This window comes from Gossypium arboreum, chromosome 7, assembly GCF_025698485.1.
Source record: "Gossypium arboreum isolate Shixiya-1 chromosome 7, ASM2569848v2, whole genome shotgun sequence".
Classification (NCBI taxonomy): domain Eukaryota; kingdom Viridiplantae; phylum Streptophyta; class Magnoliopsida; order Malvales; family Malvaceae; genus Gossypium; species Gossypium arboreum.
This window is the reverse complement of record NC_069076.1, coordinates 95,192,686-95,216,475: the sequence shown is the minus strand read 5'-3', so window position 1 is coordinate 95,216,475 and position 23,790 is coordinate 95,192,686. Positions and strand designations below refer to the sequence as shown.

General features: G+C 30.2%; 3 protein-coding genes across 5 annotated transcripts; 2 read left to right on the top strand and 1 right to left on the bottom strand.

Annotated features, from left to right (window-relative positions):
- The first annotated feature begins 6,415 nt into the window (after positions 1–6,415).
- On the top strand, positions 6,416–10,823 carry LOC108489377 (uncharacterized). The gene is made up of 9 exons (XM_017793936.2): positions 6,416–6,845; positions 7,619–7,736; positions 7,885–7,985; positions 8,299–8,424; positions 8,687–8,807; positions 8,907–8,991; positions 9,461–9,574; positions 9,687–9,726; positions 10,388–10,823. The coding sequence occupies exons 1-9, from the start codon at positions 6,678–6,680 to the stop codon at positions 10,538–10,540; spliced, it is 1,026 nt and encodes a 341-aa protein (XP_017649425.1). The 5' UTR covers positions 6,416–6,677; the 3' UTR covers positions 10,541–10,823.
- Positions 10,824–14,804: 3,981 nt separating this feature from the next.
- Positions 14,805–21,536, top strand: LOC108457692 (isoprenylcysteine alpha-carbonyl methylesterase ICME-like). Of its 3 annotated transcripts, none has more exons than XR_008285818.1 (11): positions 14,805–15,284; positions 16,144–16,220; positions 17,008–17,077; positions 17,280–17,360; positions 17,986–18,060; positions 18,301–18,402; positions 18,487–18,624; positions 19,493–19,558; positions 19,671–19,838; positions 20,103–20,193; positions 21,079–21,102. XR_008285818.1 is itself a non-coding variant. In XM_017756772.2 (11 exons), exons 1-11 carry the CDS (start codon positions 15,019–15,021, stop codon positions 21,238–21,240), a joined length of 1,272 nt encoding a protein of 423 aa, XP_017612261.1. In that variant the 5' UTR covers positions 14,805–15,018; the 3' UTR covers positions 21,241–21,536. The 3 variants fall into 3 exon arrangements, 2 of the variants coding, with proteins under 2 accessions (XP_017612261.1, XP_017612268.1); XM_017756772.2 differs by having other exon boundaries at positions 19,671–19,814; positions 21,079–21,536; XM_017756779.2 differs by having other exon boundaries at positions 15,092–15,284; positions 16,149–16,220; positions 19,671–19,814; positions 21,079–21,536.
- A 567-nt stretch (positions 21,537–22,103) lies between these two features.
- On the bottom strand, positions 22,104–22,970 carry LOC108481324 (uncharacterized). The gene has a single exon (XM_017784474.2). The coding sequence runs from the start codon at positions 22,778–22,780 to the stop codon at positions 22,301–22,303; it is 480 nt and encodes a 159-aa protein (XP_017639963.1). The 5' UTR covers positions 22,781–22,970; the 3' UTR covers positions 22,104–22,300.
- Positions 22,971–23,790: the final 820 nt, after the last annotated feature.

The following is a 23,790-nucleotide window of genomic DNA, read 5'->3' as shown; positions in this document are numbered from 1 at the left end:
TTGCATTTTGCAGTGCTTGCAATACATATAGGTTTGCAATAACATGAGTTCGCATTTATCATGGGTTCACATATAACATGGGTTCGCATGTACATTGGTTCGTACAATATATAGGATTCGCATAACATACGGGTTCGCAGAACATGTAACAGGGTTCCCATAACGTAAGGTTCTGATTTGCTATAATTCGGTGTAACAGATTAAATTAGTTTTCACACTTTAGGAGCTTGAACATGAGCATTTAGTTAAGTTTTAATTATATTTTCGTAAGTATTACTTAAGTTAATAAAATTTGCAATTTGAGTCCTTTATTGACCATAGTGGCCGAATGAGGCCTAAATGTGAGCTAATATACTTAATAAGTGTGTAGGAGACCATTAGAGGGCATATTAACCCAATACTAGTCACTAGGTTACAACACGGAGCATGCAATGTTGCAACATAAAGAGCAGAATAGAAGAATTCCAAGACTGCCTTTAATGTCATGACACAACCTGAGGATGTCGCGGCATACCCTTGAAGACACCCTGAAGCTGAGCATACTACCCTCGATGTCGCGACATAGGACTTGGTGTGTCACGACATCGAGGGTAGTATGCTCAGCTTCAGGGTGTCAAGGGCGTTTTGGTCCTCACAATCAAATATTAAGCACGAGGATGGTAACTGACCTAAGGTTGAGGATGAAAACCACCGTAAAGTCTATAAATAGGCTCATTTAGCACATGTTACCGAGACCTTTTGATTTGTATAATTTTCTCTTTAGATTTAATCTTTAGATTTCCTCTTTAGATTTAATCTTTAGATTTTCTCTTTCTTAGGTTTTAGATTTCTATTCTTGTTATTTTATTTTTGTGAATAAATCAAATTTTGGAATTACTGTCAAACTCTGTAAGGATTCTGCGCTTAAATTCAAGTACAAATTAGGCTTCTTCTAAACTCTATTCTTGAATTGTTCTTTATGTTCATTCTTCCATTCAAGTTTATATCGTTAATTATATTCATGAGGAACTAATCTTCTTGTGGGGGATTAGCGAGTGGAGGTATGAATAATTAACTGTTTTGTAGGGATTTCTTAACGAATCAGCTGTTCCGGAAAGGAAGAATCTAAACCTTAAGCCTGACAACCCTAGGAAGTCATCAAGGTGAGAATTAACCCAAAATTGGTATGGCCTATCCGTGAACTCCTTAACCCTAAATCGGTCTGGACTGTGAGGTCAGAAGAAAAATAGTTCTTGCTGACTTGGTATTTTAGTGGATGCATCGAAAGATCCTGCTAGGGAATTAACTAGTTGATTGAACAAGAAAGCCCAAGACGACAATTGATTATGACTACCAAAGCGAGCTAATCACTCATGCCCAGATTTGATACTGATTCTATTATTTGATTTCTTGTTTTTCATTTATTTCCTTTCTTATTATTTTTTATCAAAAATCTTTTTTTAATTCTTCGTACTATAATTCGATTAAAGTACTAATTAGATCTATTTATGATTAGATTAGAATTAATTTAGTGCTCGCTTCCCTTGGGTGCAATCCTCGGAGTACTTACCTACTCATTGTAACTATATTACAACCTGACCTGTACACTTGCGGATACCTCTTTTTCGCATCTTTTGTGCAGGATTTCTACTCTGGACGTTGGTACGTCTGGAGGCGGTCAAGTTGTTGGCACCATTGCAGGGGAGGCAACGTCACTATTTTAGTTTTAATTTCTGTATATTAATAGAATAATTAGAAATTTTTTAGGTATAGTTATAATTTAATTTTCTTATTTTCTACTAATTTTATCTTTTTGGGTTTAATGTATGACTTGTAGTAGGGGAACACCTATGAGCCAACTACAAATCTAGAAAAATAATAATATAATGAATCGAATTTTACGGTTATCGAAAAATTTTATTTTTGGGTCTTGTTTTTCAAAATGGATTCATAAATATTTATTAAAAATATTTGCGAAGTTAATTGAGTGATTAATTAGAGTTTAATAAGGTGAATTAGCTTAAATTGAGGCTAAATAGGTATAAGGATTAAATTGAATAAAATGTGAAAGTTGAATTATAGATTAAAAGAAAATGTAAAGGACCAAAATGGCAATTATGTCATTTGTCCTAATTTAGGCTGCAAAAGATGGAAAATTCTAAGATTTTTCTTAGAATAATTAATTTATTATTATGGTTATTATTATTTAATTGATATTAAATTATTATATTATTAAATAAATTAAAATAGTGATAAATGTGTGGTAATAAAATATACATGTGTAATAAATATTATACATACATTTGTAATACATGTATGTATTTACTTATTATTTAAGTAAATATTATTATATTAAAATTATTATTGTATATTAATTAACTAAAGTTAATAAATGAATGAATTAAAGAAAGACAAATGTGTGATGATGATTTGATACAAGTGTATTAATAAAATACATACATTTGTAATACTTGTATTTAGTTATTAAATAGATAATTATTAAGTAAAATATATTTATTAATTAAATAATAATATTATAAGATTTTTATGTAATAAATAAATTAAATTATGACAAATGTATGATTATAAATGGATATATATGTACTAATAATATACACGTATATAAATAATAAATAAGTATTACTAATTTAAGTATAAATAATATATATATATATATATATATATATATATATATAATAGTTTAATGAAAATAAAAGAAAGAAACAGAATAGAAGAAACAAAACAAAGAAGGAAGGAAAAAAGATAGAAAGGAAAGAAGAAAGGAAAATTAAGGGTTAATTTGGTATGTGATGAATTTATATTGATTGAATTAAGTTGAATTATATATATATATATATATATATATATGTATGTTAATGTGATATTGTGCAATTATGACAATTGAATTTTGGGGTGTTACATTCAGTACAGTTCATCATAATTGCATAATATCACATTCACACACACACATATATATATATATATTTATAATATATAATTCGATTTAATTCAATCAATATAAATTCATCACATATTAAATTAATCCATTTCCATTATAAACACAATAATTCTTAGTTCAACATTTACTAAATGCATTGAATAAAAAATATAACAATTAATAACTAAGTTCAGATTATAGAAATACAAACCGTAATTTCCGAGCTAACCCTCGTCGACTTTGCCTTTTTCTTGCTTAGCCGAGATTTTCGGCACAATGTTAGCTACGGAAATTAAAACAATTTAAAATTCATCAATATACAATTTCATTTTATTTATTTCAATTTCAACTCAATATTTACATAACTTCTAATTTAATCCCAATTCAAACTAACTTGTTTTCTTTACAATTTATTCTCTATTTTTCACTCAACTATCACTTAAAACCAAATTTCAACTCTCTAATTTCTCCATAAATTCATAATTTCAAATTTCTTTCAATTTAGTCCCTAAAGCATAAAACTTATGAATTACTTTACAATTCAATCCTTGTTTCACTTGTAACTTGAATTTCTATCAATTTAATCCCTAGTTCATCATTTTATTCAACATGAACCATATTTAGAAATCTAATATCTTCCAAAATATCAACTTAATTCCATCAAAACCTTATTCCAAGGCTTTTAAAACATTAAGTAAAAAAGGCTAAATTGACTTATCTATTTAGACTTCAAACTTCAAACCTTTAATTTTCCCTTTTCTTCTTTCCTTTCTATCTTTTTTTTCCTTCCTTCTTTGTTTCGTTTCTTCTTCTTCTATTCTGTTTCTTTCCTTCTTTTTCTTTCTTTTATTTTCATTAAACTATTTTATATATATATATTATTTATACTTAAATTAGTAATACTTATTTATTATTTATATATGTGTATATTATTAGTGCATATGTATCCATTTATAACCATACATTTGTCATAATTTAATTTATTTATTACGTAAAAATTTATAATATAATTATTTAATTAATAGATATATTTTACTTAATAATTATCTATTTAAAAACTAAATACAAGTATTACAAATATATGTATTTTTATTAATATACTTGTATCAAATCATCATCACACATTTGTCTTGCTTTAATTCATTTATTTATTTATTTTATTTAATTAATATACAATAATAATTTTAATATAATAATATTTACTTAAATAATAAGTAAATACATACATGTATTACAAATGTATATATAATATTTATTACACATGTATATTTTATTACCACCACATTTGTCATTATTTTAATTTATTTAATAATATAATAATTTAATATCAATTAAATAATAATAACCATAATAATAATAAATTAATTATTCTAAGAAAAATCTTAGTTTTTCCATCTTTTGCCGCCTAAATTAGGACAAATGGCATAATTCTCATTTTGGTCCTTTACATTTTCTTTTAATCTATAATTCAACTTTCATATTTTATTCAATTTAATCCTTATACCTATTTAGCCTCAATTTAAGCTAATTCACCTTATTAAACTCTAATTAATCACTCAATTAACTTCGTAAATATTTTTAATAAATATTTACGAATCCATTTTTCAGAAATGGAAATCCGAAAATAATTTTTTCTGATAATCATAAAATTCGAGTCGTTACACAGAAATCGTCAGCAACAACAACAGTAGCAACAGCAGATGCAAAATCCACCACTTGTTGTAGGCAACGTACCACGTGAGAATCCATTGTTCGACGAGGCTAACAATAACAATCTAGAAGATCCACCACCACCATAACTACCCACAAATATAAACGTGGCACGCAACAAGAGGATTCTGAGAGAGTATGCACTACCGAATCTGGATATGGTTCAAGGGAGTATAACAAGGCCAGCTATCATAATCAATAATTTCGAAATTAAGCTAGCTATGATCTATATATGATTTAGAATAGTTTGCAGTTTCACGGAACAATGACAGAGGATTCGAGTTAGCATTTAAAATAGTTCTTCTAGTTTTATGATACCTTCAAATACAATGGGGTCACTGATAATAATTAAGTAAATTTCTAGTACTGAAGGTTTATTGTTGTTCCATATTTTAATGAAACATTATGCTGGAAATTTGAGTAGAAAATAAATGTTATCTTCCATGGAATGGCAGTTCCTAGGTTTCATGTTCTTTAACAAATAAAAGAAGATAATGACGCTGATGGTGTTAGAAAAGAAAAGAAATAAAAAATATTTTTAATATTAGTTTTTTCTTTTCTAATTTTATTATTTTTAAATATATTTTTAGATTATGACATTATTTATGTCATATGTAATAATTTTATTTTGCCATCAGTCCTGAATTTAATGGTATTGGACTCAGTAACTGATTAAGTCGACGGAAAAAAGTGGACAAAAAAACTATAAGTACTAATTTTATATTTAACTATAATTTTTGAGAGTTTTATTATTATAAATACAATACTTTCACAAATATAATATAAATACAAATATATATTTGACGAACTAGGATATAAAATTAAACCAATATAAAACACAAAGTACGAGGAATAAAAAAAAATCCTACAAAATCTATACATATTATACACACATGATAGGATTAGAGACACATATTTCAATAATTTATCGTGAAATTATAAATACTCAAATCCTCTACCATATAAATACTTCTTTTATATTTTTACAATAAATAATTTTCTAAATAAAGTCAATAAAAATATTTTTAAGTAAAAATAAAAAAGAAAATCATTTTGTCTTACCCTATTATCATTTCTATTAAGTACAGGTGTTTATAAATTTCATATTCAGTCGAAAATTTTAAAATTTTCATTCAAATTCATTTAGATTGGATTAGCTCCGATAACTTATATAATAAAAAGTATGTTTTATAATTAAAGTTTTATAAAGTATTAATTTTATCATTAGAATAGAAAATCAATAAAATTATTTTATTCAAATCTCACCTCAAATCGAAGTTATAACAAACTTGAGTTTAGGAGAAAATTGAGGGGAGGACCAAAAATCAAAGGTCAAATTTTGCTATAAGTCTTTGTACTTTGTATAAGTTATGGATTTAGTCCATTTATTTTAATTTGGTCAATTTTTATTTTTGAAGTGTTTAAATTTTGAAATTTCAAACCTAACTAAATAGTAATAGTTAAATCTATTTGATTAAAATTTTAATTGGTCCTGAACTATGTCTAAAATTGTAAAATTAGTCAATGTTCTTCAATTAGATAATTTATTAATATTTGTATTTTTGAATTTTAAAATTGTAATCTTGATGCAAATTACACTTTAAATTGTTAGTACTTTTTTTGCAAGTAGTATGTGGAAACATCAAGCTAAAATGACACTATATATGTGACAATATATTTGTCACATTAAATATAATGTAATGAATTTTATAGAATTTTAAAATTAATAAAATACAAGAACTAAAAATGACTAAATCAAAGTTTAAGAATTAAATCCACCTTGTGTATAGTACAGGGACTAATGACAGTTTAACCAAAATAAAATATTGGACCAGGCTTAAACAAAGTCGTTTTGGGTCGATGAACATCGGAGAGGAGAAGAGAAGACTTGCTAGTGGACCTAAAACAGCATTTTAAAAACTACTCCCCATGTTATCTTCTCCTTCTTCTTCTTCGTCTTCCTTTGCTGCCTTCTCAACTGAAGCAGATTTTTTTTTTTTCCTTTTTTAAAGTAACCATTTTTAGCGACAAAAAGTAAAGAAAATTAAAAATGAGTGAAGATCCCCAGAAACTCAAGAAAATAGCTGCGGCCGCCTACGATTACGAGAACGATCCCAGGTGGGCTGATTATTGGTCCAATATCTTGATTCCTCCTCACATGGCTTCTCGCTCTGATGTTGTTGATCACTTCAAGCGCAAGTTCTACCAGCGCTATATCGTTTGTTCCTTTTCTTCTCTTTTTCTTTGCATAATTTTACCAATTTGGGTATATTTGAGATTCTCTGTCTGAGTTTTTATTTCTCTACCAACTTGCAATCTTGATTTCTTAGCTGATTACGACGGAATTTTGCTATCTCACGTCTGCTTTTTCCTCTCTTCTTTTAGTGTGATATTCATGAATCTTGGAATTGACATTTGGAATTTTCCACTAGGGTTTTCTTAATATCTTATTTATTAACTTTTATTTCTGGGGGTTGTTAATTTATATATGATTATTTATTAGTATGATGCTTTTTTGGGATATTAGATACTATAAGACAGCAACACAAAAAACAATTTCGAATTGCTTTTCTTCTAACCCAATTTGATTTTGTTTTCGGAAGTTTTACTTCTCAAGTCTTCATCAAATTCCTATGGAGTTGCTAGAAAAACTAAGTAAACAGTATAAAGCAAGACCATTATTTATTAAGAATGAAAGCTCAAGTGTAATGCAACTCCAAATACTAAAGGCAAGTGGTAAAAGAAATAATTTAATATATTCATAGTTGTTAATTGTTAAAATGGTCTACATAAGGATCATAGGGAATGCATGTCCTATTTCAATGGTACTTGGCTTACATGTTAATGTTGTTTGTGCAATTTCTTGCGATCGTTCTACTTTGCTATATGAGGGTAATTCACATTGTAACACATTTCTCTTTCAATAATTTTCTAGTATTGTTCCATGACCTGCTCATAACTAATGATTTATGGGATGTCTTTCATGAAAAGGATCCTGATCTTGTGGTAGAGGCTATGTCATCAAGTGCACAAACAGGATCAGCAAAACCAACTTCATCGTCAGCCTCATCATCGGTAGCAAATGGTGAAGCTCGAACGCACAGTGCAGGTAAAAAATCGTTGCTTCTGAAATTGAGGTTATGGAAAGAAACTAAACTCGTAATAAATAATATAAAAATTGGATAATTTTTCTATTTGATCTTCCTTATTAAGGTGTTATTTCCTTCATTGAACTCAATCGTAAATTCATGATCTAGGCTCAACAGCTAGAACTTCAGGGCCATCAGCAGGTTCAGGTTCAAATACAACTTCTCTGCGCTGGGATCGGCACACAATACAATTTTCTGTCAATGCTTGGGTATACTACGCCCCACTATTCCATTTCTTTCTCCCACATGAACATATTTGTATATTAGCAGATGATTCTTGCCTTCTTATCCCTCCTTTTTTTTTTTAAATGAGTAAAAAGTGCATTTTGTTTCCCTCTTTATTCTTGCATCTGCCATAGAGAGACCACCTTGTCGAGGAGCTGATTGGCTGTTAATGTATAATTAAATTTATAAGATGTAATATTTAGCCAGTTGCTAGTCTTGTAACTTGGGCCATTTTTGACTTCATGTACATATTTTTGTTAGATTCTTTTTTCCTTAGTTTTGTTTTTTATCTTGCAGGTTTTTATTGTGGCTGTGCTTGCCATCTTTCCACTTGTCCCTAAAAGTCTTTCAAATAGGGCTTATCGGCTTTCATTTATGGGCACTGCTTGTTCTTCTGTATACTCTTTGTATGCACTATATGGGGTAAACATATTTCTACTGACTTGTCATACATTTGGTAAATATATGATAGTTTTTTGGATAAGGAAAGTGCCTGTTTGGGTGGCTGGGTTACAGTGTTTCTTTACCTTCTTTTTTTTTTTTTGGATTGTCTGTTTTAGTTTCTTTTGTTTTGAGAGAGTCCGGGCCTTGTTTTAATTTTAATAATAATCCAGCCATTCTTTTTTTCAAAAAAAATATATATATGATAGTTTTTTCTGTTGAACCTATTCTATATGTTATGCAGAGGCCAAGAGCATGGACTTTACAAGATGTTCAAGTGTATTTTCAATCAGTAATTACAACCAAAGATTTTATCTACTTTATCTACTGCCTTACATTTGTCACTTCACATCTTTGCCTTAAATGTAAGCATTCTTCTGCTCATAAACACTTTTTACATTTTTGCTCCTGAATTCTCTTTATTATTATGTAGTATGATGAATTGATATGGACCTTCACTGCAGTTGCTTTGATTCCCATTTTATGCCGATCAGTCGAACGCATTGCAAAGTTCTTAAGGCATAATTTTAGTCGTTCTACCTTGTACAGGTAGACCTTTATTCAGATAAACTATCTTCTGTATTACAGTGGTTTAGGTTTTTTTTTTTTTTTTAATTAATCTTGTGATCAGACTATTAATGTTCACTACAAGAAATTCAGTTAAATTTGCTGGGTGATATTTCCTTATATGAAATGGCATAAAGTTCAGATGGATGGAAATTGTGTTATTATCTGAGAAGGCACAGTAAGGAGGATTATACACTCAACTTTTGCTGAAAGGAATGGTGCTAATAAACAAAAAAATGTACTTCGTGAATGTTAATGCTACTTATCCCTTTTTTCACTTTAACCAATTCCTTAGATGTATTCTCTCAAAAAAAAAAAAAAAAAAATTCCCCAGATGTATAGTACTTCAATTTGTTTTATGACATTCATTTTGATGTCACCTCAAACCTGGATGAAATGAAATGTTTGCGTCATGCATGTGCATGTGTAACTCTGAGGGTTTATTGAACAGGAAGTATTTGGAAGATCCTTGTGTGTGGGTAGAATCAAACACCACCACCCTGAGCATTCTATCATCACATGCTGAGATTGGACTTGGCTGGCTTCTACTTGTTTCCTTGTTCTCGTCAGTTGCTGATATCTTTTTTCTCTTTTTGGTTCATATTTCCCTCTAAGCTTATACATTCCATGACCTCTAGCTTTTCTAATTTGCTGAAATTTTCTATTAAATTTTGTAGGTGGCAACGCAACATTGTACAAACTTTCATGTACTGGCAGGTCTGTAACACTACTTCTTACTTTTCATGTATTTACCTTTTTGTTTATTAGTGATTCTTTGGATGGCAATGGCATGATAGGTGGGTTCAGTACCTAGTTTGGTTATTACCAAAAAACTAGTATTGGAGCATATGACTTATCAGTTAGATACTTATTGATCCTTTGGTCTTTGTTCATATATTAATGAATGTGTTCTGCTTGTGCTGTATGATTTTTATGCATCTTATTATTCAGGAATTAATTTTTTTGCTCTGTAAAAAGAAAAAGAGTTGAAATACAAGTTATTAGTTCTCTCTTTTTCCATTTTTAGTTTTAAATGATTTTGAATATAAAGTTTCTTGAACTTGTTTATATAATTTTCTTTGCATATAAAGATTGGTATTTGATGTTTCTTCTTGGATTGATCTTCAGATATGTCCTTTTCCCTTCCTAGTGCTTCTGTCCCCATTTTTCTCTCTTGCATTGTTCGTATCAATGATATGTTCAACTTCATTCAGATCATGGAGCTGTTACTTCATTGATGCAAACAATGCTTTTACTAATATTATGGGGAAAAATATTAAATACGAAATAGTTTTGTATAGAAAAATCTTTCTCAACATCGAATGCATTTCAAACGGTCTAAACCCTTTGTGCTTTGCTTTCATCCCCTGTCTGACAGCTGTTGAAGCTTATGTACCATTCTCCTGTTAGCGCTGGTTACCACCAGAGTGTGTGGGCGAAGATCGGGAGGACTATTAATCCACTTATCCTGCGTTATGTACCATTTTTGAACACTCCGGTTTCTGCAATTCAGAAATGGTGGTCCAGATAGAAGTAATATACAAAGGATTCTTTCTTCGTTTTCTAGCTTTTTTTTTTTTTTTTTGTTGGGGGGGGGGATAAAATGAAGTTCTATTCCAACATCCAAAATGCAAGATAAACTTGCTACCTGAGAACTATGGGTACTGCCTTACAAGTTACAGTCTACTACATAATTGAACATTGACAGCAGTGTATGTGATAATTCCTACAACCCTTGAATTGAGTCTCTGAATTGAGTCTCACAATATTAGCAATAATAATAATAATCTGATATGTTTTGGCATTGCATTGAAGATGGACATCCCAGTTGTGTGTTTTAGCAAGTGACAGCTTGAAAATGTTGTTTGTTTTTGCTGTCAAGAAAGTGACGCGAAGAAGTTTTTCTTTTTCTTGCAATCTATGATAGTATATGAAAAAGATAAGTCCAATATTCTTACATGACACATGTCCACTTGATAATGATTAAGGGTTTTTTTCTTAGTATATAACAATGATCAATTTTCAGTAATAGTTCTTATACTAAAATTAAGTTTGAGACTTATGCTTTATTTTTGTATATTATTTGATATTTCAACTTTTAGTTCATTTAAATATTTTATTTTATTAAAATATGTTTAGGTGAATTTTAAAAAATGTTAATACGGTTAAACTATATTCTTATTCCTAAATTTAAATCCATTTCAATATATATTTTGTTCCGTAACTGAGTTTTTTTCAATTTCAAAATATTATATTAGTAAATTATAATTTAATAAAAGAGATTTAATTTGTGAAAATAAAAATATAAAGATTAAATTTTAAAAACACAAAAATACACAAATTTAAAGTTATTGTAACTTTTAAATTTATAATTTTAAAAACTATTTTATCAATCAAGGCGAATCATGCCTAAAAGATATATTCTTATTAAAAATTCAAACTATTTATGATTTTAAAATATTTAAATCAGTTGGACAAATTAAATCCGACTCTAAAAAGCCTAAAGGCTAAACATAGAATTTCGTTATTATTATTATTATTATTATTATTTGGGATCGAAACCTAAAGATAGATTTGATATGGGATTATCCTTGTCTTTAGAAACGTGCAAAAGAAACAAATTGAGTTGAGTCTAACACATAATACTATTATTATATTATAAATTTATTATTTAAGACATAAGATAAGATTTTGTATTAAAAAAGATGTAAGATAAGATTTAGATCACCCAAAATAGAAAATGATAATTCATGCATGTTATATGTTATAACATCCTTATTTAAAATATTAAAAATTTTTACGATAAATTTATTTAAATTTTAAGTCATTAATAATTTTCTATATTGATTTAATATGTTATCAAATTTATATTATTGTTTCCTATCACATTAGATTTGAATTATTTTTGTATTATTTTCATATTATAATCTAAAACAAACAAAAGGAAAAGATATAATAATTTTTATTTATTTATTTCGTATTATAATTATACTGATATTTATACCACATAAAAAATATATTGATATTTATATAAATTTTGAAATGTTACATTAATTATGAACTTTTTTATTGCATTATATTTTATGGAAATTATATACATAGTCATTCAATTATAAAAAAAATTCATTTTAGACATTCAAAATAAAAATTTAGTAATTTAGGCATCCATATTATATAATTCTATCATTTCAGTCATTTATATTAAAATCATAAGCAGTAAGTTGACATGGTTTTTTCTTTTAAATTTTGATTTCCATGTAATTAAAGAAAAATCCATGTCATTGTCATTAATTAAAAAATTTATCATTTTAGTCCCCAAACTTTTTATTTAATTTAAATGAGGCATAACCCTAAAAAATTGGGATATTTGCTTTGTGAGCCTTTTGGTGTTAGTTTTAAACGCAACGGTAAAAAAGGAGGAATTGGAAAGGGAAGATAAAGGAATTTGGGTTAGGGTTTCATTTTCAAATCAAATTTGGGAATTTCAGGAATGGTAAGATAAAGGACCTTGTTTCCTTAAGCTTGGGTCACATCTACAACCCACTAACGCTCAAGCCACCACCATGTGGGGCGTCATTGTCACTATTGATGCTCTTTGGTCATCCAAGTTTCTTTCTTTTTAAATCATTATTTCTTTATTGCTATTAGATCCATAAAAAATTCGTTTTGATTGTTTATCATCAGATTTTTTTTCCTGTATTCATTAAATTGTTTTTGGATCTATCTTTGTGCGATCTGAGATGAGAAAGACGATGTAAAACAGTAAAATATTTTTTTTAATTCTAAGTTAAAATTTGAGGAAAACTATGTCAGCTTAGACTTATGGGGGGTTTTAACTATTTAATTATTGTTTTTCTTTTTTATTTATTTATTAACAATTAGTATTGACCAATTATATTTTATTTCTTGAAAGTGGTAATGTGACACCCAATGATTGGTTTACGTCTAAAAAAAATGTCATGTCATATTTTCGTTAAAGTTTTAATAAGAGTGACTAAAATGAATAAATTATATAACGTAAGTGCTTAAATTATAAACTTCTTATTTTGAGTGCTTAAAATGAGAACTTTTTATAGTTGGGTGACTTCAGTGTAGTTTACTCAATATTTTATAACTAAAGTACATCCAAAGTCACTAAATTATTAATAAGTTTATGTTTAAGTTACTCAACTTCAAAAAGTAACAAAATGGTCACTAAACTACTCGAAAATTTTCATTTAAATCAAAGGTCTTCTTTGTTTGTACAACCCAAGCCCGACCTTGGGGGTCATTTGGAGGTGCGGCCGCCTAAGGCCTAAGGTTAAAAGGAGTCCAAAATATTGTTTCTCAATTTTTAATGGGCCCAATTTTTTTTTAAGTTTTAAAAGTAAAAAAAAAATTATCAAATTTTAAGGGCTCAAATTTTTTTATTAACTTTTAAGGAATCTAAAATCCGATTTTATTGTTTTGTCTAGGTCCCCAAAAATGTCAAGAACTAGCCTAGTATTGTCTACACCAATAAAAAACTCTCATTCCTATTCTATTCTCCAATCTCCGACACTAACCATTAAATCGACTTGGATATAAAGTATGTTCATCTACTTGTCGATGGGTACTGATCCATTGTACCGATCATCAGATTGTCGCTTCAAACTTGTTAGCTAAACTTCAAAAAAAAATTTAACAACTCGGTGACTTACATAAAAACTTTTGTAAAAATTAATGACTTAAATGAAAGTTTTTAAATAATTTAGTGACCATTTTGTAATATTTTAAAATTGAGTAATTAAAATATAAATTTATTAATAGTTTAATAATTTTAGATATAGTTTCTACATATTTTATTATTATTTAACAATGTTGCACTTTTATCATGTAATTGTACCCAACATCGCCAAATCAAACAGGCAGGTTGTCATCCATGATCCACTAGCGTTGCTGATCTGGTTATGACCCACGACGCATTGATTGGCATGAGCCACGGTGTGATTATTTCTATTTTTGGCGAAGTATACACTAAACCCAAACTTATCCATTTAATAAAATATACATTTTCTACTAAATCAAACTCTGACATTTAAATAGCTGCCACCTTCAACTTTTAGATTCGTATATAAATATTATTATTTGTAATTTTCAATCTTTTATAAAAATAAAATTATAATCATAACGTTTATTTTGTTTTATCATTTTAGCTTTAATTTTATTTCTTTTAGATCACTTTGGAATTCAACATTTTAAATATTAACTATTCAAATTTTAGCAATATTAATATGAAAATTTAGAATTTTTTAAATTTTTAAATTTTTATGAAATATATGAAAATTATTATGTAAGCTATTAGTATTTTAATGGTGTCGTCAATTTTTTATTTAAAGGAAAACAATTTGATTAAAATAATAAAAATAAACTTATAGTGATAGAAAATAAATGTTATTATTATACCAAAATGGAATACAATCTTATCTATTTTATTAGGTGAAGAAATAAATTATAATATTTTTTATGAAATTTAAAAGTTAAATATAATTTATTTAGAGATGAAGCAAAATTATTCATAATAAAAATTAGAATTTTATAATTTAGATGTTTTGGTGGTAGTGATATTTTAGATAATTACTTTTTGGAAGGAATATTTTAAAATTACTTTATGTATTAAATAAATATGTTTGTTTTACTTAAAGAAGAAAACAAAAATGAAAAAATTGGCAATCCAATCCTATCGTGTCTGGGGTATTCTAAGATGGACCCCACTATTTAATCTCTTGCCACGTGGCACGACATTAATCGTACTCCAAAGTAGTAACATCAATACCAAAAGCAAAGGAAAAAAATTACCTAATGACAACAATAACAACAAAATTTGAACCAAACAAAAAGAATAAAAAGGCTTTGAACAAAGCAAGGCAACGCAAGGAATCAACACAAATCATTGACTAAAATCAGATTAAATTTAAATAAAGAAAAAATTCCTTTCGTAAATCTGAGATCCCCGCTCTTTCTTATTTTTTTAATTTTTAGGGACCGGCGATGGCATCAATGTCACCGCCGATACATGACCTCCGTCAACACGATGAAACTGCTACTCATTTTTATTTGGACGTTAGGTGTTTGATTTGCAGGTTCCTCGGCTTCATTTTTGGGACGGAGACCTTCGGAAACCACCAGCAACAGCAGTTCCCTCGGAAGCCGGAAAATATGGAGAGGCAGTCGTCTTTTAGCCGAGACTTCGGCCATGCGGCCGCCGAGACTTATCTTATTACGCGGCTTACATTTACTCTCCTTCGATATCTCGGGTATATAATATACATTGATATTATATTATACATATTATTTGCGAATTTCAAGTGCTTTCATTTTATACTGAATTTTGTTGAAGTGGCACTTTTATAAGAATCGAGTTAATATTTTTTGAAATTAATTTAGTTTAATATTTTCGATTCTAGGCGGTATTTGGTTGCCTAGGTAGTTGAAGGAAAGAAGAGAAGCAAAGTGAATTACGTAATTTTTTTGAATGTTTGCTTAGGAGTTGAGAGAAAGTAGGTTGAGTCGCGTTGTGTTCCAATTGAGGATCTGCGGCTCTATTAGGTTGAGCAAATTTTCACCCGCTTTATGATTTAATGGAAATGTTTTTATCACTGTCAAGTCTCAACCTTATTCTGCTACATTTGAGCTTGGTTCTTCTCAAAATTGCTTGCTGCTTAGTGTTTTGTTGATCACCTTTTCGGTACTTTTAGGCATGTTATTTGGACTCTGGTGTGACTTTTGGATATGAATATGAGCCCGACTTACCTTATGTTTAAATTTTATAAGGTTTTTCATTTACGTGGAGGGTGCTTAGAGGGTCATATCAAACATGTTTGTTGGACATGGGTATTAAACACGGATGTTTAAAAGAAAGATGAAGAGTTGTAGCAAGGTAGATTTAGAGATAAAATTAATGAACAAAAATAGTTCCTTTTTTAGCATCATTTACACAAATATGTATATTTACGTTAGATTTTAGAGATAGAATGAGTGAACAACAAAAACAATCTAGCTTGTACATGCAAATAGGCATATATGTGTACATGTTTTATTGTCCACAAGCTTATTTTGTATTGCTTTCAACTTCATTATTATATGTATTTGTTTTAATCATACATTTGCATTCAGGGTAGGCTACCGGTGGTACACAAGATTAGTTGCCCTTGCTTGTTATGCTTTGCTTCTTATGCCTGGTTTTCTTCAAGGTATTTTCTATATTATTGATTGATGATATCTTCTGTATGAACTTGCAAACTTGTTATGAGGAATAATTTACTTTTCTTCTTACATGAAAATAGTAGATTTTGGCTAAAGTGAAAGTTTAACAAGAGGTTGCCTCTTGTAAATCATCTAAGAAGCAAAAAGGGTAAATATAAAAATGAGGAAAAAGGAAAAGGACTTCAAGGTGTTGGGAACTTAGTATATTTTGCATAACCTATTCATTATTTTTTGTTTAGCTCATTTGATATGTAGCATTATCTAAAAACTTTTGAAATTATCAGAGTTCCTTTCAAGCTCATATATATATATGACCCGCATGATATTTTACAAAAATATTTGAATACTATATATTGACCCAATATTTCTTTCCCGGTGGGGTCATTTTAGAATATTCATTAACAATATATGTTTCTAGAACTTTTTGAATTGTCAGTGACCAAGTGAATTCATTGACTGAGCTGTAACTCTACCCTATGTGTCATAGTTCTCCCACTAACTGGATTCAAGGGGGACAACTTTTCGTGTCTGCTGGGAGTTGCAGTCAAGTTTGTGATCATACAGCTGCTTGCATGGGAATAAATGACAGTTGCCTTATGTTTGCCTTCATGCTTAGGCAGTTTAGAGATAATTATATTTGTGAAGAATGTGATCATACAGCTCTCTGCTCTTTTGTTCGCCTATGCCAGAAATAGTTACTTTTGTTGGTTGCTTTCAAATATCTTCAGATTGATAGAATATGATTTCTTAAGCATTTCTTGTTAATCTTTGCAGTTGCGTACTGTTACTTTTTCTCGAGCCAAGTGCGACGGAGTATTGTTTATGGAGATCAACCAAGGAATAGGTATGTGAATATGTGACACATAATTATGGAGTTAGGCCAAGAACCATGCATTATGCTGGCAGAATGCTGGACTCTTACTTCTAGTAGCTATGGATCAAACCTGGCTCATCAAACAAAAAGACTAGCAGTAAGATTTTACGAACTTGCTTGTTACATATCATATATTAATGCTGCTGTTTTCTCTTTGATGGTGGTTTGACAGATTGGATCTCTACTTGCCCACAAATACTAATGGCCCAAAGCCAGTTGTGGTGTTTGTGACTGGGGGAGCATGGATAATTGGGTGAGTGACTTGAGATTGCTGCATGGTGTATCGGTCTCATTTTAATATACAACTGTGGATTTTGCATTTTCATTTAATTTGGTAGAGTTGAACGTTCGTCGGTTCAGACGGTTTCAAAAACTGATTAAACTGACATAAAACTGACCAAACTGATGAATTGATTTGATTAACTGAAAAAATGAGTGGGAACTTGGAGGATGAGAGAACATGGGGTGGAAGAATTAGTGGGAACTAAATCAAACTTTTATAAAAGGGAAAAACGGAGGCAGAGAGAACATGAGGTGGAAGAATGGGTGGAACTAAATCAAGCTTTTGTTGCTTCCAACCATAAATCCAACATAAGTATGAAATACATGATATAGCTTTAAAATTCCTTAATATTTCATGAAGGGTTCTGCATTGGGTTGTTCTTACGATCTCGATGATCATCTATTGAAATATATTATTTGAGGTCTATATAAACCCAAAGAGAATTTAAGGCTGAAATTGCTCATTCAGTGGACTTGAATGATCAAACGGTGTATCAACCTCTTTCATGTCTAGCTGACCGTTAATATTTATTGTAAGTATATAATATTATTCATTGTTTTTAATGTTATGTTTCTGAACTTTTCTGTTGATTTAGGTACAAGGCTTGGGGTTCTCTTCTAGGACTACAATTGGCAGAAAGAGATATCATAGTAGCATGTGTTGATTACAGGTATTACTTTGGTTGATGCCACGGCATGGTTCTAGAGTTCATGTTTGCCAAAAATGCCACCCACGTATGAAGTATTCTAAGTGTCGAAATAAATACTTCATTAACAAAATACCATATCCAATGAATGATTTTGCCTCTATGCTCCATACAGTTTCTCTCCCCTGTTATTAACTGATTCATTTATGAATCCTGTCTTTTTTCTTCTAGTGCTAACCATCTTTGCTTGATATTTGTATGCAGGAACTTTCCCCAGGGAACCATTAGTGATATGGTGAAAGATGTATCTCAAGGGATCTCATTTGTCTGCAATCTCATTGACAGATTTGGAGGTGATCCTAATAGGTGACTGACTGCTTTCTTTGATTTTGCATGCCTCTTCTATTTCCTTATTATCTCAATTTACTCTTTTATGGTTATTTTGAATAGAATCTATTTAATGGGGCAGTCAGCGGGTGCACATATTTCTGCTTGTGTTCTTTTGGAGCAAGCAATCAAAGAATCTAGAGGAGAAAGCACTACCTGGAGTGTCTCCCAAATAAAAGCTTATTTTGGCTTATCTGGAGGGTAAACTTTTATGGTTTTTTATCTATTATGTGCAGAATGTCATACTTTCCCAGTTTTTGGGGCTTAATCAGTGTATATAAGCAACGGGATTAACGATTCACCAGGATCTTTATGTGGCTACCATGTTCATGATGCTATCTGAATACCCTTTTATTACCTTTTGTATGATAAAAATGTTTTTGTCCTAATAATGAATGAGCAACCAGCTACATTTTTCATTTCTTCTTATGTAGGGTGCATGACTGTCTCATTGAAATGGTTATGAACATTAATGCTTCAGATAATACCCAGCTGAAAGACATTTAGCTATACCTTTTTTTGTGAAGCATTTGTTGATGGTTTTTTTTTGGAAAGTACATCTTGTCAATATCTTGAATCACTGCTGTTGTTTTGTTTTGATGGTTTGTTCTAAGTTCATGATTTGTAAATAATTCTCCTTAGATTTCATGCATCTTTTCACTCTGGAATTTGATCTTTTTTATCATAGTTTCCATCCTTTCTGAATCTCCTAAAAGATATCTTGCAAGACAATATCACTACACTGGGAATGTCTTGTGTACGGTGCTTTTTGTTATGTTATTTTAAAAAGACATTTTGTGGTGTATTGATTTCTCAAGTATCAGCCGGTAAGCAACCTGCTTCCTACCTGTCATATGCCAGAAAGAAATTTAGCTTAGTTACTACACACTAAATTTTTCCTTTTAAATGAGACAACATTAACTGAAACTAGTTTTCTTATGGAACCAGTTAATCCTTTTCTGTTGATTGATAGTTGTACATTATATGGTCTTATTCCCCTGTTAAATTGTATAAATAGATTGCTAGTTGTACCCGGATACGTGCTTATTCCCGTTTAAATTGTGAATAGGTACAATTTATTTAATTTGGTCGACCATTTTCACAATCGAGGCCTTTATCGTTCCATCTTTTTAAGGTATAGTCCCTATAATATTTTCTGGTAACTATTCTTTCTATGCTTATTATTTTCCTTTTACTACCCCATGTACCATTTATTGGCCAGCTAAAGCTCTGTTTCAATGTTACAGCATCATGGAAGGGGAAGAATCCTTTGAACAATTTTCTCCTGAAGTTAGAATAAAAGATCCACGCAATAGAGAAGCTGCTTCTTTTCTTCCTCCTATTAAACTTTTTCATGGAACTTCAGATTATTCAATACCATCAGATGCCAGGTCAGAATGCCTGTTGACATAGTGGTAACTAAGTTCTATCGGATATAGCACCTAGATGTTAACCATTTAATACCTTCGTTTACTTCTATTTAATTCCATTACTATATTTTTATTCTGGAATTATAAGATGTATTAAGTAATAACGATTGCAATTGGAATGATTCTGCCAGATTGTGCTTTGTAGTGAATGTATTTTCATGAACAGACATCATACTGCTGCAATGGATTTACTGCTATTTTTCACAGAAACAGGTGTATTGTTTCTTGACATTGATGTTTACTGTGCAGTATAAACCTTGTAGAAGCTCTTAAGGGGGTAGGAGCTGAGGCAGAAGTAATTTTATATGAAGGAAAATCCCATACTGATCTGTTTTTACAGGTTAGTGATTATTGCTAGCTTTTTAATGTCAATATAGGTTTTAATAGTCTTGTTTTACTGCAGTCTAGTCATCCACCTCTAATATTTTGTTATGTGAATAAACTAATATAAAAAATTTGCATTTCACATTCATTATCATACTTGACTCATGGTCCTTTTAAATCTACATATAAACTGGGATGACAATGTCGAACTTCGGTTTAGTTTAACTTAACAGGGAAATGAATCAATTTCCCGAGATCTTTGTGAACTTAGCTCAAACTACTTGAAGCTTTACTTGGAAACAGTAATTCTAATAGTACTGACAACTAGCATATGCTGTTTTACTGGTGCTTGGAATTACCTCCCTAAATGCACCCAATTCACCAAACAATGATCTCTACTGCATTTCTTTTTTTGGTACGGCACTTGAAGGTTTCCCAGCTTTCCAGTCCTTGAGCAGTTAAATTTGCAACAAATATCTGTCAATATGGCATCAATAAACTCAATAAAAGTAGTATGGAGGCCCTTGTACTAGGAGTAGGATTGCATTTTGCCTCCTCTACTTAAAAAATAGGCAAGTTAGTCCCCATATCTTAGATCAAAGAGCAAACTAATTTTTTTGTTAAAAATTACATCTATTTTTATTGTTAAAAATTTGTTCTTATATGTCAGCATGAGGTACACATGGCACGTTACGTGTTTATCCTGTCCACGATACTTGTATTTTGTAGTACAAATTGATGAATTTTTTTAATAGAAAAGGCCAATTTGCTCTTTGAACTAACGTATAAGGACTAATTTATTCATTTTTTAAGTAAAGGGTCAAAATACAATTTGACTTTTAATACAGGGACCTCCATAAGAATTTTACCGATACCCCTAAAATTTACTACTACTATGCAGGATCCATTAAGAGGAGGAAAAGATGATCTATTTGATCATGTGGTTTCCGTCATACATGCTGGTGATGAGGAAGCTCTTGCCAAGGATGCTTCGGCACCTCCGAGGAAACGCCTCGTGCCGGAGATTTTGTTAAGGTTGGCACGTCATATCAGCCCCTTTTGATTTGTGGCCGAGATGTTTCTTTTCTTAAGCTGGATTTCCTCCATATTCATATTCCTTGTTGCAACCATTGGGTTCTTTCGTTCCTATTTAGATATTGTAGGAACATCAGCCTGCCAGGAAATATACAGTGCATTTTCCTTTAAAACATAGGCAGCGTTTGGTGTCATTTTTTAATATCCCCACAGTGATTTTTATTATTAGGATTATCTTATCACTTGTGGTTTGGAATCATTGATTGATTATGTAAGAATCACTGTGTTTTGTTTTATTAAAAATCAAATATTATTTTGTTTGAATGTCTCGAAATAATCAGGCATATTGCACAAGCTAATCATTTCAATATTGTGAAAATATTAGTATTTACTCTACATTGAACTCCAGTTATATTATTAAAAGTATTTGTTAAATATATATATATATATATATATATGTAAAAATGAATTATAAAAGAAAACTATACATTAAAATTAAAATTAAAGATGATTGTTTCGGAATCTCGGATTTCATCAGAATTTAATATAAGGGTAAAAATATGGAATTAAGATAAACAGATTTCTTCACTTGTTTAAGCACTTTGAAACTTCCTTTCAAAAAAAAAAAAGTGTTTAATTTAATGTAAATATGATATTTAAGATAAAATGTAAAATTCATTAGTTATATCATATTCGATAATCTACTGATTTCATTAGTTATATCATATTCGATAATCTACTGATTTTATAACGGTTAAACATTGATTCAATTTTATCTAATTAGTTTTTACCTGCTGAACTCAACTGGTAACATTGATTAAATGTTATGTCGTAGGTTCATAATAATCCTTATACACCACCTGAGAAAAAAGAGTAGCGACGTATAACATATTTTGAGATTGAATTTAGGACCACGTAGCACCTTTCTTTGATAGTCAGCTTTTTTTTCTGCTTTTTTTAAATCATAAAATACATTTATTTAAAACAAAAACCCCAAAAAAGAACACTGATGAAGCAAATAGGATACAAGGCAGGGCAGGGTCTGAATGAAGGAAATGACATACCTAGAACAAGTAGACCAAAAAACTCTAATGGAATTCACCAAATGTCGGCTTTTTGGGTATAGGGCGACGGTATGCAGTTTCAACGATGTCATGGTTTGTGCCACATACACGACGCCTTAGCAGAAACCGTTTCAACTTACTGCATCTGCTGCTCTTTTTCCTGGGGTCTTGATGATTATCTACAACAAAATCTGCATCTATCCTCAAAAGCTCCTCGTAGAATTGGATCCCACTCAGCTGAATAAGATGATCAAGTCTCTTTGAAATGCTTTGGACTTCCCAAGGATCCAGTAGAGAATTATGGGTGGTGGTGGTGGAAGATCCCATGCTGTTCTTGTTGTTGTTTCTCATGGCTTCTAACTTGTAACGTGAAGGGCCAGGACCAGGAGCTCGTCGAGTCCGTATGACATCGAATTCTGGTATGGCCATAGGGGAACCGGAACTACCACGCTGGTACCATGCCCAAGCAGCTGCTTTCACAAATTCTAAATCCTTGTTTGCCATGAGAAATGGGTTGTCATAGTTATGTTTTGGCTTTAACGAAGGAGGAGGGTGGGAGTGGTTGGGATCTAAATCGGGAGATTGCTTGGTTATTAGAAATGAATGAGAGCATTAAATGAAAAAGGGAAATGAACGAGTCACTAAAAGAGAAGAGGTTGAAAGTTAAGCTAATGCGGTTGGGTTGGGTTGGTTCCTCACTTGACTTCGACAATCCAAAAACCAAACAGTTGGGTTTTGGGTTGTCCACGTCACAGTCCTAGGAATTTACTTGTTATGAAAAATAGAAAATGGCATTTCTTTTATTTGGGAACTCTCTCTTTTCATGTGTATGCTCTGTTTTGTCTTTCCCTTCACATTCCAATTTGGAAATGCCATGCCCCGCCATAGCATGGATCTAATTATTATTATTTTTTATTACTGATAGGATAAACTCGATACTAAAAATATTTAATATTTTATACTACATAAATTGTTAAAACTTCTTGTAATATGTTTGCTGTTGCATGTATACAACGTTTATAATACTCATTTTATGTATTACATATGTATATGTTACAAATATTGTATACTTAATAAAATAACCATTTGATCATTTTTACATATTAGATATGAAGTATAAAGCTACATAAATAAATTATGACAAAAATTATGAAACATCAGAAATATTTGGCATTTTGTGATATTATATATAATACTCATTTTATTACTTAGTTTTAACATTTTGTATATGATAACATATACATCACTTAATCATGTTTTATGTGATGCGCTTTATTAATTTTATCTATAGTAACACATGTACGTTACCGACTAGGAAAATTTGTATATTTCAACAAAAATTGGGAGAGGGATGTGAGAGACTATGCCAACTGATAGAGATCAGCAAACAAAACCCAGATGGGGTGAGGTTGGCCCTTTTGCTAATAACCCACGAGCATGCATGCGAGGCATTCATCCTGTATTCTAATTCCAAGGCCAATGACATACAAAAAATATATACATACATATATATA